Source organism: Temnothorax curvispinosus, unplaced genomic scaffold (genome assembly GCF_003070985.1).
Source record: "Temnothorax curvispinosus isolate PA1 unplaced genomic scaffold, ASM307098v1 QBEX01007446.1, whole genome shotgun sequence".
Taxonomy (NCBI): Eukaryota; Metazoa; Arthropoda; class Insecta; order Hymenoptera; family Formicidae; genus Temnothorax; species Temnothorax curvispinosus.
The window spans coordinates 30,150-47,038 of NW_020217226.1; the positions used below are offsets into that span (position 1 = coordinate 30,150).

Here is a 16,889-nt window from a genome sequence, read left to right on the forward strand (position 1 = left end):
ATATATATATATATATATATATATATATATATATATGTATATGTATATGTAAAATTTATTTCGATCAGCATAATTATCTGACGGTACGATTAAAATACTGTGTTGTTAAATTTTAGATCCAAGAATATTTATTGTTAAAAGAAAATTTATAGTAACAAAAGCAAGGAATAAATCTTCTTTCTTTAAATTTAAAATAAAGCACAAGGATATAATCAGAAGACAAATTATAGAAAAAACTTGATGTGTTTATTGCGTCAAATTAGATCATATAAAGATACTTTATTTAATTGAGATACTTTACTTAAACTCCTCGATAACTTTTAATTTAATCGCGATATGCCTTATGAAACTTTTTAACATAATTTTTAAATTTTTCGAGCAATCGACTTTAATGCAAAAATCGCGACCGTCCCTGAGGATTAAACAGCTTTCCAAGTTCTTCTTCAATGCCTTCGAGTTTGTGGCGATTCTCCTTTGGCTCTCTCTGGGATTATCAGACGCAAAAATCGTTATTTAATACCCCCGTGTGAAATCCAAAGAGGGGAGGGGGGGCGTACTCTGTCCTCTCGAACACAATATCGTAAATTCACCGTTTAATTGCGCCCGCGAGGATCCGCTTTTACTATCGGGGCCTTACAGATTAACCCTACTCTAACCAGTTGTTTCGCTTTGCGTTCTCAATTCCTCCGCACTGTGTTCTTTCAACGTCCCTCAAGCATCAGTAGCATCACCTTGTCCTGCGAGTGAAGACAAACACACGATGATTCGCTCGGGGAAAATCAGTATTTAAATAGTTAAAACTATTGCATTTTATTGCTTATCGTTATTTATCGCTTGTACAAAGTAATATTGAACTATTGATGAACTATTATTATTTATCATATGCCAAACGAATGGTATACATTTCGAATCACGAGCAATAAAATATTCTTGTTACTCACTCGAGGTTCATCGCGAGAACATTACTATTCGGTTTCATGTTGCGTAACGCGGCGAGATTAGAGAGAGTCGGTAATGCGGCCCGGCCTGCTCGCCATCGGCAATACGGATATTCTGGAGTGTAAATTAAGCTAGATTAGAATAGAAGGTTAAGGTGTGCCTTTGATAGCGGTTGTACGACAATCGAACTCGCGAACCCACAGTCGCCAGGTCTCGAGCCGGGAGCCGTCTCGTAAATTACTGAAGGAATCAATATCGACTCTCCTCCTCTGCTACCGAATACCCCTCTGGAGAGAAGAAGCTTTTACAGGAGGGACCATGCAATTCCGCGAACTGGCTTTTACGAAGAATCACAATCCGAGGCTGATTCCGCTTCGAAACTCTTAAGTGTTTTTTACTGTTTAACTACAGTAAAAAAAATTACATCGATCTTCGATTGATATTTTTAACAATAATACAAAAATAGAAGTATATTTTAATCTCTGATAAAATACGTAAAAAAACACGTAGAAATAATATCAGTACAAAGAAAACATATATTATTAATTAAATGAAAATTTTTCACTTATTTCATGTCTTTTTTTTCAGAAAAGGAAAATATGTGGGAAGAATCGTGATGTAAAATTCGAAGAAATGATGGTGTGACACTGCAGGATATATAAAATAATTAAATATCAATGCGTGTCATTAACACGCCACGTTATTTTACGCATATCTCTCTCTCTCTCTCTCTCTCTCTCTCTCTTTCTCTCTCATCTCTCGCTTTGCATTAATATTCATGCGAAGAATGATGCGTCCGGTATTAAACCGCGCTCGTGAATGATTACGAACGTCATTTCGCGGGGAGTTCGTTTCGTCTTTGCGAACATTGCTCGGTACTTCGGGAGTCACCTATCCAATTAGACTGTTCTGATGTATTTAATGAGACAACCGATGCCGATACGTCAATCTTCCGACGAATCCACAGGACGTTTCAAAACACAGTAGCGAAGACGTGATCCTTCATATCGACGAAACACAAGATGAAAGTTTCACTATTGATTGAAGTAGAAATTAATTGGAGAAATGTTCTTGGATCTCTTTTTAAAAGAATGGATCTTGAATGTTATCGTGAGAATTTTAATGCAAAACAAAATGATAAGATTTTATGCAGGCAACAATTCTCATATTTTATTGATTTAAATCCCACTTCATCGTTATTCAGTAATAATGAATAATATTAAATAAATATTGAATAACTGAAATAAATTAAGTAGCGATTATATATATTATTACTATTATTTACTAATTGCTTATTATTAGTTTTAATGATATATATATACATATATATATCCGCACTGAAAAAAAATTTATTATTTGCAAGAAAATAGATTTCTTTGAGTTTAGTTTTCTTAATTCAAAAGAAATATTAGGTAGATTCGAGAAAATATTTTAAACTTAGAAAAATGTTTTCTGAAATCTACTCAATATTTGTGTGAATTAAGGAAAATAGATTCAAAGAAATCTATTTTCTTGCAAATAATAATTTTCTTTCAGTGCGTATATCGTTGAAACAGTCTGTAGAAGGGCACGTTATTTTAAATAAAAAATGAGTGAAAAAATACCAAACCCACGCGCACTTACTTAGTTATGCATGCATATGTGCATAGTTATGCACTTTTCAGTATGTGGCGGCTCAATATATCCGTGAAAAATCGGGCGGAGTGACATACGCGAAGGAACACACGTTCCCGAGATTATTCATTCGAGATAGGATTGGTCGTCTCGGCAGCCTCTTTGCAGTATGCGCGTATTATAAAGCTCGCGAGAGAGCCTGCTCGAGATTTCGCTCAGCCTCGGGCGGGAGGATGGCGTACGCGCTGCTCCTCTTCTCGCGGGACGCGTCGCCAGGCGCGATTAATTAAGCGACAAGCTGTCCCGCGTGTAACGGACGACGTGTGGGGTGGGGTTCCCGTGGTTATTCGCTCGCTCGCGAATTCAATTACCCGGCGATTTATCTGCCGATAGCTACGACTGGCTACGAGGTCGTGGAAATGGCGAATCATCGTAACATTACACGACGCGCTCGGACGTCCCACGTTTCAAGCGAACGCGCGTCTCTTTCTTTTAGAAAAAGATACGAACCCAATTTGCCTTTTTATCAATTTTGAGTTACAAGTGGCTCGCGAATGTGTGTATATTTATATTGGTGTAATGTGGAAAGAAATTTTGAGTCGATCGGTTTTCTAAGCTCCTACCTATCGAACAATGTTTTAATTGTTCAATATTATTCAGACATTACGGAAATCTTTCAGTAACGAAATTTCTTTTAAATCTAACCGAATTCTCTAATACGATGATGTGTCGTTTTATTTTAACTCCGGATTGAATAACGTTAATCGCGCTTTTAGAGCTACTACTCTCTAATTTTGCAGGCGTAATCGGCAGTTGATTATTCCACGAATAATTGAACTCCCTTCCTTCTCTCCTTCTTTTTTTCTTCCTCTCGTTCTTTTACCGTCGAGAAATTCGATACTTCGTATCGCTTCGTCGTATCTAAATGCATTCCGTTCACCGAACGGTTGCTATATCCTCGGTACAGAAGAATAATCCCGTGGGATCTCCGAACGAGTTCGCCGGCATTTTAAGTCGGGGAAAACTTTCATCCGGTTAACCGCGCGTAAAGCCCGCGCTTTGCTTTTCTATCCGCGAGACGCGGAAAAAAGGATGCACACGTAAACTTTTGGAAAACATTCCTGCAGCTGTGATTTCAAAGTAAACAATGCAGTAAGAACCGTAATGGTAATAACTTAAGGACTTGTCCAGTTAAATTTCGACATTACTCGCATCTGATACACGATTACATCACGAGACGTATAAAATTCAGGGAGATACGACGGCACATCGCGAGGTGCGCGACGTCTTTATGGTCGTTACGTTATCGCTTTGGAGAACCGAGGACGCTATCAGAGACTTCGAGAAGACGTTCTCTCGCGCGCGCGCGCGGTGAATGATTAACGTTTTCTCCGACATCGCCTTTAAATTTCTGCGCGCGGAAAAGAATCCGGCGAATAAACGATACCCTCATATCTCCGAACGACGGCGCATCGTTCATCGTGCGCCGGCAGCTGATATCGGACTATTAGTACCGCCAATGGTACCACTATTAGTCCGAGCGATGGAGGCTCGCGTATCCCGGAGATGTGTTTCCTCCTCCGGAACGGGCGATCCTTTTTCACCGAGGCCGAGAGAGAGGCTATCAGCTCGGTCCCACATAAGGCGATCGGGATGTGTCCCGAGGTTTGCTCGTATTCGAGCGTGAGGGATCATTAATCGCGCCCTACTGGCATGGTTACATGGATTTTAGCTCTACGATATCGAGATCTAATCTCGATATCCTTCCTCGGCGCGAGCGCATCTATCTCTCCGCGAGGAAATAACGTCGGCTAACGAGTATCCTCTATCGCGCACTATAAGTACGCTGCTTGGATTGTTTTCCAATTACATATCACGCGTTTTGTTGAAACTATCTGAAAATATCGTCAATATAAAACCGATATAAAACCATTTCCCACGCGGCTAATACAATTGCAATGTCTGGAAGTGGAGAGGATATAGGCAAGGCGGCGTAAAGAGTTGGCTAAATATCAGAATTACCGAAACACATTGACAATGGGCTCATTGTGAGATTCATCGAGAAAATGATGAATGTACTCGGTTATATTTGATTTAGGATGTTTGCTCATTTTAACGTCGGCAGCTCAGTTTGGCTTACATTTTCTGGTTACGATTACTCAATTGGCCAAGTCTTAAGCATGCGCGTATGGGGGAAATTGAGCGACGGGATCAAAGCGAGAAATGCGGCGTGAATGCAACGCGAATACTCCGCGAAATTCGGAGAAGTTCAGAACTTCTGCGAGCCATGCCGGGTTCTCGGATGATAGGATTAATCTCATTTGCGCGGAAATTCTCCGGGATGAAGATCGGATATTCCACATTTTTCAAGTACTCAAAGAACGCTGGCGATGGCTATAAGTGAGCTCTTTCGCTCATTCTTTACGAAAAAATATTTATTCGTAATCGCGCTACCTTTTTTTAAATTTCATTCAAAAATTTAAAATTACCAATGCTCGTCACAACGAGTAAGAATGTTTAGTTAGACGTTTACAAGAACGACTAATTGCGATAACGAACGTTTGTCAAGTTTAAAAAATTTCGAATTTCGTAGATATTTACAAAAAACTTCCTTTAAACCAGTCAAGAGTTATATACTGTGAAATTCGTTATACAAGAGTTATAAAATATATGTCAAATTATATACCCAATTGGAGTCATTTTTAACCATTTCTATAGGTCGCCGCCACTCCTACGCAATGTATCGTTAATTTAACTAAAACAATGTTATTTTAATTAAACCAATCGGGTTAAAATAATAAATTTCGACATACATGGTATAAGTTAAAAATAACAAAACGTTATTTAACTCGAGGTATTGATTTAAATTTCATCCTTCGATATTAAATACAGTGTTAAACACTGTACCGAGATATCTACGCTATAATTGTGCGCGCGCATATAAGTTAGAAATACTACGAGACGATTTGATAATCTGGCATCCACTACCTCGTAGTAATAACTTGCAATATACAAGGAGCTAACCAGGTGTTAACCGCGGCGCAGGAAGCGCGCAAGAGGCCGCGAGAGGAGTCGCCGGTCTCGCAGACGCGATCGATTACCTTCCCTGCGCCGGAGAGCGAGAAGAGTCCGTCGCTTTTTCCCAGCCGGTCGTTGCGCCCGGTATGGATTAATGTAACGTAGGTAATGGCTCATTAACGAGAGCACGTTCCGACGCGTCCGAGTGAGCCGTAAGAGCCGCTCTCGACCTTTGGGCCGCTATATAAATCTCGGGCCTGGTTTGCTCGCGCATTCCGCGATACGTCGCTTATACAGGGTGTCCGAGCTTTGCCATCGCGCTCCCTCCGATAAGTTCACAGGGGATCTATTCTTGGAAAGATCCGATCGAGTGACTGCACTTTTATAGACTTGAACTTGAAATAACTACGCGACCCGTTGTCAAATTTAAATGTTTGCTAAAATACATATATTGCCTTGCGGCAAAGAATAAATTTTGACAAAATAAGTACGGCTTTGAAATTTAGCAATATCGAGATTTTCGATCCATTATAATTAAAATACTGTTATCGATGATTTGACACTCGTAATGAGGAAAAATCAACGGTCGCTTTTACATCAGTCGGCAAAAGCGTGGCGAAATTATTATTGGCTCACCCTGTGCACGTGTACTGGATCGGGGTATCGTACTCGATTTACTCGCTTCAATCATCGTACGCGTGCACTTCCTCGGTCAGCGAGCCGCGGGAAAAACGCGGACTTCTGTGTATTGCACGTCCGGTAGTAGTCCGGCGGCTTCATCAGTTACCGGGAGACCGGCGCGTTAATTACTTTCGTGTTTCAGGGTGTGCAAACACGCGGCTGGGATACGCGCTATCCACCATGGGCGTGTGCGAAACGAGCAGACGCTACAGTTAACATCAAAACTACACACTCCGCCTTCCTTTTTATTTCCGCGGACGGCTCGCGTTATCTTTAACCCTCTCTTGCGCGGCGTTTCGAGATTATTTCTAGATACTGCTGAAATATCTAAATAGATTTGTATTCATGCTCAGTGCCATGTAGGTTCGTGATAACACGATCAAAGATTTACATTTGAAAAGCTACGCGAATACTCGTTACATCGAATCGAGTTTTCTCGTCTAAAAGCGAGTTTGATTTGATCAGTTTTTTTTTTTTTGAAACATGAAACTTGTTTTATATTCTCTACTTTCCTCACTAAAAACAGCTTCAAACAGCCAAAATTATAAAATTGAAAAATATCGAGCAAATACATTTGAATCGCACCGAGTGCGATATTCGGCTCGCTGTATCACATACTCCTAACTTATTTATGTACTGCGAAATACGATATAAAGAAGAAATGTTTATCTCGTTCAAATGAAATTCAGAAATATACTGCACTCACCGTTATCCCAAGCAGCTTCCTTAGTCCTAAGTAATGCAGCCAGTCCGATGTTGTCTTTGGGCATAACACGATTCAACATGTTGTCCGAACCCTCCGCGTTCGCCATCGCCAATTGATTGAATTCCACTAAATGCTCCTTTATCAAAGAAAATCTGCAAAAGAAAACGAAAGAAAGAATAGCCGTAAAAAAGAGATACAAAATTGGGCCACGTATATTTTGTGAAAAAAATTAAATAACTTGAACTGAAAATGAAATGTATTCGAGTAGATCCGTAGATATAAGTAGAGAAGTATTAGCGGATTATCAAGCAGGAGAGATAATTCAGGATTAAAGGTTCGATTTATCTCTCCTGTCGTCGCATCGAAGACAGCAGTGCGATTGCCGTCGCAGGGTCGAGTCACCGGGAAAGCAACATTCCTGCAATGGTTCTTCTTCAATCAGTTCTTTAAATCCCTGGTTTAAATGGTCGACGGGACTCAATTTCGTCCCGTGAGAATGCGGAGGAACTTGACATTTGCGCGAGCGATATTACTTGGATACGACAGGACGCGACGTCGTCGTTTTCGGCGCGGGACGATTTTTGTCGCACAACCGAAGGGCTTCGTGAGCGAGGCGTATCACGTACGCGATGTAGAATATCCGGACTTTCTTTTCTCTCTCCCCTGCCCTACTCCCAGCACGGCCGATATGTAAGGCACGTATGCTTGAGAAATATATTCTTCTCCAAAGACCCATTATACGAACCGTCATTCCCCTTCGCTCGCGGCCAGCCTCTCCCCCGCTCGTAAACAAGATTGAATCAACGTCATTCGCAGTGTCGCTCAAGGGAGAAGAAAGAGGATTTGGTAAGGACTGGCCAAAAATAAGAAAGAGGGTTGACGGGCGGAAATCCTGAATGCGTAATTGATTTTTCCTTCGCTGTCTGAAACAGCTTTTTCATTCGTTCTCGGCTCGTTATTAAAATTGAAAAGACGTCACTTTAATGCTAAGATTGCGAAAGCTTAAGAAAAGGTCTGATACCTATAGTTGAAAAATTTAGAGTTTATATATATAATATAATATAATAATAATTATAATATAGTTTATGTACGTATAGTTTATATGAACTTCTTACATTCCAAAGTGAAACTAGAGCGCCAGAAAAATGTGTATCGTTTAACGGTTTGCTGCAGAACTTTGTTGCCAGCGTTGTTACCGCGCGAATGTTAAGCTCCCTCCTCTCTCCCTTCCTCCGATTTTTTCCTTTTCTTTATTTTTTCAAACGGCACCTCGACATCGCACTGTATAACCCGCGACGAGGCAATAAAGCCGGGAATGATCGAGGAGCGAGCGCCGAAGGCGGAAATTGAACGCGAGTTGAACTTTACGCTCATCGCGTGAACGCTGATTTGGTTCGGTCGATTTGGTCGCGTTGCGCAGCCGGATTGAAATCGACGGCCGCGTCTTTGCGAGCCGTAAAAGCGACCGTAAGCTCCTCCTTTTTTTTGTCTTTTTCACCTTCGACCGATCCAGCGAGAAGCGGAGAAGAGAAGAAGATAAAGCGTTCATGTGAGCTATGTGCGGCAGTCTCGCGTCGCAGTAGTACGAATCGTTTTTGGTCAAACCGACGCGGCGATCGCTATTCAATCGCGAATTTCGACGTGCGCAGCGATGATTCTTTGCGGCTTCATATATGGCCAAACCATATGGAATATCTTTAATAACGTGTCTTATGTTTATTTCTACTAATATAGATTAACTTTAATCTCAGTTTAACTTACTTTTTATCCTTTTCTAATTTTAAGAATTAGAAAAAGATAAAAAGTAAATTAAACCGAGATTAAAGTTAATTCACATTGGTAGAAATGGACATTAATAAAATAAAATATTTGTAGGAAAAGATATTTTTATTGAAAACACGATTCGTAAAATAATTTGATTAAACTTTGAAAATTTTGTGCCCGTATATTTTCAAGTTACGAGCCTCTTCCTCTAAAACCAACCGATATTTAATACTGCAAACGATGCGGTGATTAAAACGGTTTGCATCCTGCTGCAGAGCGTTTAACGGGCGAGATGGAGAGAGGGGCATGTTTGCCGCCATCGACCTTAATATTGTCATACAGACATTTACTTCGTCTATTTACGACGGGGCGGGTTATAAAGGGAACCGTTACGCGCGACATATGCATACGGGCGCATTAATCGCATCTCGATGGCCTCGGGGCCCGACATTGCGAACGCGATATCGCGGAGAGACCTGCCATTATGTCGCGTGATACTCTGAAAATAAGCATTAGTCGAAATATAGATATCTCGGGCAGAGGAGCGGCCGGGCGCGATGATTAATGGGTCATAGACAATGTGCACGTGCAGCTGGGACGCTCCGCTCCGTTCGATAGCCGTCGTAAAAGCAATTTGTGCGTATCAGTGCAGTAACATATCGTGGCGATATCGAAATCAGGTTCATTGAAATCGGAACTATATCGCGTTTATACGCGACGTGCGAAAGAAAATAAGCACGAAATTGTTAGATTCTCCTCGCTTTTTCTCGAAAAGAAATTGTCTCCGAGTAATAACTGAGAAAGTTATGATTGCGAGGATGTCCGGCAGTTTTGGGATTATTCTTATGGGGGTATTCTGATTTGAAGGGTCGTAATAAAAAAGGTATTTTTCAGGAATTTTTTGTAGAGAAACGAAAAACAACGAATAACGTTAAACTTTACACGTTTATTAGCCTTATTTTACGAATATATTTTTATTTTTTAAGTAACAAAAACACTTCTTTTTTATGTTCTGGTCACTAGAAACTCGCAAAAAAACTCATACACTGTTAAATTCGTGATGTCAAATTATACTCAATTTGAGTCATTTTTAATCATTCTTATAGGTCGCCACTGCTCCTACTCAATATGTCGTTAATTTATTTAAAACAATGTTAATTTAACTAAACCAATGGAGTTAAAATATTACTGTTCTATGTTAAAATAATAAATTTCAACACCATGGTAGTGGAAAATAACAAAATGATATTTAACTTAAGGTATTGGTTTAAATTTCATCCTTTAATAGGTAACAGTATACAAACAGTGTAAATGATTCTAGCTGTTCTGGATATATACAACGTATAAAACGTAAAAAATTTTCTTATTCAGAGGAGAAGTGTGGCTATCGTCTGAACTAGAATAAACATTATACGTTTATTAGTTTTCTTTCTTACCTTTCAAACCAGAATATCCCGTTAAGATCTAAAATCTCAATGTGTCATTTTTTTATATATCAATTTCGAGCTAATTGAATCTTCCTTTTATTCACACTTCTTTAAGATCATTTATCTCATTTTCTCACTATTATTATTATTATTGTTATTGTTATTATTATTTCTCGCTTGGAAACTGATTTTGAAGACTTGCATGGTTCCGATTCTCTCGAGCGCAAATATTATTTTCGCTATAGAGGGATCCATCGATTTCTAGTTAATTTGTTGATCGAATACGAGAAAATGCTCGCTTCGCGAAAACGACGCGCTCGCTTTTCTATTAAACACAGACGGCGATTTACGACGTGACGTTACTATCTGACGCGATATTGGATTACCATGACGTTATTACACGCCAGACACGCGCGCGACGCTTTGTTAAATTACGAGCGGATGCATCTTTCATTCCCGTTCGGAATTAAATGTCGCGCTTTGGGAGATTTCCGTTGTTTTCAGTATCGAAGCGGTGATAACCGGCTTTATAATTGATCCCGCAAAGGCGGTAAACGATAATCTTTAACTCAATAATTCGAATATCGAACCTCGTGAAAATGCGGAATCTCGTGAAACATCGCGGTAACATCGAATAATTAAACAATTGTTTTACCACCGATTGTTCTTTATGTCAAAGCAACGAAGCGTTTGCATACCAAACATTTCATATTCAAATTGTCGCTTGTCATTTATGTTTCTTTAAAATTAAAAACAGCTAATAAATACAGGATGGAATTGGACACGTATTGATAAAAAGTATATTTAAAAAAAAATAAACATACCGGGATAATAAATTGTTTAAAAAATCAATTGTCTATTAACATTTTACTGCTTTTGCTGTAATATATTTACGCGTTAGAATGTTATCGATTTGATCTTTTGAGAAGCTTCACGGCGCATTTATTCGCGAAGCATTCGATCGAGCGTGATCGATAACTGTATTACGTCGGACAGTGTTTTCTGCTACGCTGTCCTGCGTTTATTAATTAAATTACCACGCCTCTTAATAAATCGAAGGATCGCCGGAGCGTCTAGACTATCGATAATCATTCTTCTTTTTCTCCGGCGAGCCAATTAGAACGCTCGGTGTGATAAGAAAATATGCAAAGAGAAATGACAAATTAACGCGACGTCCTTTCACGTTATGAGACTGTAAGTAACATAAAAATTCTCGCGTCTGACGATTATATAAACTTTTAATTCTCCGCAAATTACATCGCTTTATAACAATTATCAGTCGATGCTATTCACATTCGTTTATTAATATATCATAATATTAATTTTCTTTCAGTCCGTTATAAAAATAGTTGTAGAAAATTACGAGATATTAGGAAAAGTTTATTAAAAATATCTGAAAAAAATATCGTTGAAAAATGGAAAAAAAAACAAAGTGTAAAAATAAATATTTCTCTACCTTCAAGCTTCTGTGTACTGTGGCAGACTCTGCGACATGTTTATTCTTGCTATGTTGAACTTTCTGTGTCACATTGATGCGGGGAAAAGCTAACGCGATAAATCGTAAACTTTCCATTTAATATATAAATTACCAAACTGTTTCGCAAGTGACGCTTATGACTAAAGTTGCGTTGGTCGCGATCCATATTTACGGCTCTCCGTCATTTTCGTCTCTCACGTCTCAGCCGCATTATCGCCGCGACGCGAATCAGGAGATACAGGGGAATGCACTTACTTGGCGGTTCTGTAAAAAATCGCGCAGCCGTCGACGTACTTGCGGTCGTTCTCCGCCATCGTTTTCGCGCGAGACTTGGGTGAGAATATGCCGTCGTAGCCGTCGTGCTTGAGCTCCGGCAGGAAGAAGTTGTAGAATTGGTCCGTCTCGACCTCCTGCAGGCTGATGATGTCCGCGGCGTAGTGCCGTATCTCGTCGAGGATCCCCTTCTTCCGGTATTCCCAGTCCAGCGCCCAGCTCGGGCAGTAGCCGTACATCTGCCGCGTCGCGTATTTGTCGCACAGCACGTTGTAGCACATCACGGTGAATATACCTGCGACAGTTCAACGAAACATACCCACATATACCACGTGTACTTTTTCCATACGTACAAACGTATACATATAACGATCAAAAATCCAAGGAGATCAATCGCTGACATATTTTTACCGTTTGTCGGATGAAAGGCTAAATCTGTCTCACGCGTCTCTCCTCCCGCGCATTTCTCTCCCTTTTCCCAGATCGCGGAAATGTTATTCCGAGTCATCTCGAGCGACGTAACGTCCACAGATCGCGACGCGAATAATAACGGGAGGGCTTTGATTTACTCCGCGCGTCGGTGTCGGCGCGCACGTTTCTTTCGCGCGCGATCCCGATTCCGCGGCTTCATGCCTCAGTTCGTAAGCCGTCCCATTTTCCTCGAGAGCTCTCTCCCGTCTTCCGATTTCTCTCCCCGCCCCCGTTCTCCACGTGCCGTAAACGCGATACGTGTTGCACGCTTAGATTTGCACGCGCGCGCGCAGATTCTCACGGCTCGGGATAAGAGGATCAGCATAAAGCGAGCTGTCTTGCCAACGTCGCCCGGCTGTCTGCATAAATTCCCGACGTCTCTCTTCTCGCCCGCGCGCTTCACTTACAAGTCCTGGCGCCACTCCGCGAGTTATCCGGCGCGCGTATCAAATCGTGATTAGAGCGAACGCAACGTCGTTGCATCGCCCATCGAGACCTTCCCTCGTCAAACGGCGCGTTTACGGGCTCGAGAGACGATCGGCCGTTCCGTTTCTACTGCCTCTCGTCCCATTTCAGACGCGTTCGTCGGGTTCGTCCACTTCGAAGAGCCTCGCGCACTATACAAACTATACTATCGATCCGACTTGTTAACAGGTCAATCTTTCGACTCACGGCACTAATTGTCGAATCTCTTAACTTAATATCAGGGTATCGGCGACGGGAATGCGATCTCGAGGCGCTTCGAAGAACACATCTCCCGTTGATACTCTGGAACTAATTTAAACGCAGCCCGGGCGATAGATGGCCGAGCTAAACCAGTAAATCAGCGGTTCTATTACCGCGAATGCGATCGCTGCCGTGCAGAGTGGAAGAGGGAGACAGAGAAAGAGAGCGGAGAAGGGGAGAGAGAGAGAGAGAGCGCGCGAGGGTAAATAATTGAGCCGTGGTATCCGCCGCAATCCAATAACGCGTACGCGAACTCCACTACGAGAGTACCTAGCTCGCGATATCGCAGCCGCCGCCGGCGAGGGGAGAAACGATTAAGGTAGTATCGGCATCTCGGATTCGCCCCAAACCGCCGTTACCAAAACGCCGTTAATCATTCAGCCGAACGCGAATTCGCTCTTCGCAGCCGGAAACAGCCGATCCTTCGCTCTTCATTGCGAATAGCCGGAATAGCGTAACGCGACGTGACGTAATTTTTTCTTACGTTCGAATCTATTACTTTCAGTTTTTATTGGGTACCAAAGCGAGATGCAAAACGTAAGATAATGTAAAATGTGAGACAACATTGATTGCGTATTAGACACAGGGCGTTCCGCAGCGCGGAGCGCGAGCGCTTTTAATCTTTAATTATCTGTTCCCCGACGGACGCGGCGATAAAGCCGGCCGATAGGCAGACTTTCTTTTTTTTTTAATTTAGCTTCCTCCCGATAAATACGATCGTTAACGATTCGCCGATTTGTTTCCCTCGAGCCTCGTTCGTTCGTTCGTTCGTTCGTTCGCGAGGGGATTGTTAACCATCTCGACAAGTCCTTCCGCCAACTAAGTCGGCGATCATCTTAAGAGGGCATTATTCTGGCTCGATCTTGCGTGAGATATGCGACGTTAATGGGCGTCCCGCCGTTATTCCCCCTCCGTCCTCTTTAGATGAAGACAAGGATGTATACATCGGATTCAAGGGGTGGTTTTATCGTTCGCGATGACTGTGTGATAAGAAAGATGAAAGCAAACTTCTATTATGAATCTTTTTCGTTTGATATTTTGTCGGAGCTCTTACGAATGTCTCTGTAATACTATAAAAATTTCTTAACACACTCTTCACTCTCTATCTCCCTTTTAATAAAATATTATTGTTCTTATACTTTTCAAATATTTCAAATATAAAATTATATGGAAGTGCATCGATGTATGTAAAAAATGGTCAAATAAGGGATAAAAAATATATATTTATTTTTTTCTTTTATTTCCTCCGCTTCATCTTTTTTTTACTCTTCTCTTTAGTTTTAAAAGATATCTTCTAAATCTTCGGTTTTAACATTTCACGCGATGATTGATGGAACGAATGTCTTTTTGCAGACGTTTTTCTCCCGACGAATACTGCTTCGGAGAGGATTAGGCTAATCCGGGGTTTACCGTTTACCAGTCCAAACTGATAATAACCAAAGTTACCGAATAGTTATAGTACACATCGCTACGATCTACGATCATGTCCCCGAGGTAGCGAAACCTGATCGCTTCCTCGAAGTACGGCGCATTTATTGGTAACGAACTAAGTCAAACAAGCTCAAGTTTCGCCGACCAATATTAATTATAAATATATACATATATATTCCACATCCGGCATCGCATCTGAACAGATATAGTACCGCAGTATCACTTGCCGGGACAAATGCTGTTAGTTATATTGTGTCGAGAAAGTAATGCAGTAAATTTTGATAATATTTATTTAGTTCACGGAAAAAAATAGCTACCGTAGCAAATCTAGCCGTAAAATATGGACAACTAACATTTTTAGCAATAGTAGCAAAACCTTTTGCTACTTACGTTACGTTTCAACAAAGATAACTTTTTAATCGTGCAATTCTGTATAAGAATTTTAATCGCCTAATTAATTATCCGAAAAGTCGAAATAAATATCACAAGCACTTATCGCTTGGTCGAGACGGGAAAAATTATTCCACCAAAATTTCCATAAATTTCACTTCCAAATACGATACCCTTTGATAAAGGGTTGCAATTTTCGTTATCAACTCCGGACGATAATAAGGTGAATATTTAGTGGTTAGCGAAACTTGGCGTAAAAGTATTTTGCGAGTACGTGCGGGCAAATTTGTCGGCAAGGTATTCCGCAAGACGTAAGCTAAAGTTCGATGGGCACGGTGTGTTCGGGGCATATAGTCGGCTGCCGACAGTCAACCTGTTAATCACTTTAATCTGCGAAGTGTTTTAGCAGCTTGGAGGAATATATGCTTGAAGGAACACTTCCCGAACTTCGATCAAGTGGCAGGTATAGGCAGACGATTCGCCGTAAATGCTACACACGTTGCGGTTTCGCGTTAAGATAAAAGGGCTAATTGCGCCGCAAAAGGAGCGTTTCGGATAGATCTGGGAAAGTCATCCGTGAATTATAATTTTAACTTTCACGAAGAGAACTTAAATATTAGCTGCCACGTTATATAATTTCATGCCACACAATACTATAATAATTAAAAAAAGTAACTAATAAATTACTATCCAGATGAACGAACAAAATATTTTTTGAATACGATCCAGAAGTACATTAGAATCTAAAGGAGAATTGGAAATAAGAAAACTGTATCTGTATACAGTATCTAATATAAAGGAAATGCGATTTTACTTTATGTCAGGCCACAAGTATTACGTTGCAAAAGGCGACGGCAGTCAATGGCAGCGGTGCGAGCGGTAGTCCATTCACGGGCTAGGCATCCTCTCCGAGGTCAATGATGCCGCGCGCCGAGCCGCGACCTGCCTCAAGAGTTGCCAAACCAGTCCACGAGAGAAGATCCGAACAGGTTACCTAATTTACACATGCCAGAGGGAGACCGCCGCTCGGCTCTCGCGTGCCACGTAAAGCTGCTCTCGCACCGGATGTCCCGCTCGACAAACGACTAAAGTACGGCTTGAGGATTAATAAATTAGCAGGTTCGACATCGGCGTCGTATTTTCCAGGCGACCGGTATAGTAACGTTTGTTAAAGAAGGCGTCTGAAAAGTCGAATCGAGTCGACGGGCGCCGGCGGGCGAGTGCTCCGGGAAAGCTCCATTGCCACTTGCGAAATATTTTATAAAACGCGACGCGTCTCGTGCTGCGAGAGAGCTGAGCCGAAATTTCCGAGCGTGGGGATCAACTTTGCGAAGATCCCAGCGACGATAAATAACCGACTTTGCGGCGCAACAAACCCGTGCAGCTGCACACGGCCCCGAAATAGTTGGCTCGTAAATCGGTATTACCGCGAATCTTCAGTCCGCAGCAGCGGTGGGATATTTACAACGTAAAAATCTGCCCGCGAGTAATTGGCCCGACTGGAAAGTCGAAATTCAAGAGCTTGACCTAGTTTTGCGCGCAGACCCCTCGTCGTAGTAACCGGAGTTATTCACAGATCGAAACGCCGCGCCGCGCCGCGCCGTGCTCGACCGACTTTGCGAATATATAAACGCGGCATGCCTCGCGGAAATGCAGCGAAATAAATCGGCAGAAAGGGAGTTCGCCTCTGAACGCTACATTCGAGGAAAGTAAAGTAGCATACATTTCTATGCAACATCGCGATATACGTACGTATCTTTTTTTTATAATACTCGTATATATACGCTTTACGTTGCAGTGTACATTACGATTATTGGAAACGTTTTTACGATCTGATAAAAATTTCGTGGTAGATAAATTTTAATCCATTTCTCGCTGGGATGTAGATTCGATAACGATAACAGAATCTACCAATTAATAAAATTGATCAATAATTGGAAATATTCTTTCACGAAAACTTGACTTTCATACT

The 16,889-nt window shown here is 41.4% G+C and overlaps 1 protein-coding gene across 2 annotated transcripts in view; it reads right to left on the reverse strand.

Annotated features, from left to right (window-relative positions):
* LOC112457040 (CCR4-NOT transcription complex subunit 6-like) overlaps positions 1–16,889 on the reverse strand; it is a 48,907-nt gene that overhangs the window by 9,848 nt on the left and 22,170 nt on the right. For both annotated transcript variants that reach the window (XM_025019909.1, XM_025019910.1), the window contains 2 exons: positions 11,882–12,194; positions 6,959–7,110 (listed from right to left, as the gene is read on the reverse strand). In XM_025019909.1, the coding sequence (XP_024875677.1) occupies positions 6,959–7,110; positions 11,882–12,180 (451 nt within the window). In that variant the 5' untranslated portion in view covers positions 12,181–12,194. The remainder of the gene's footprint in view (positions 1–6,958; positions 7,111–11,881; positions 12,195–16,889) is intronic.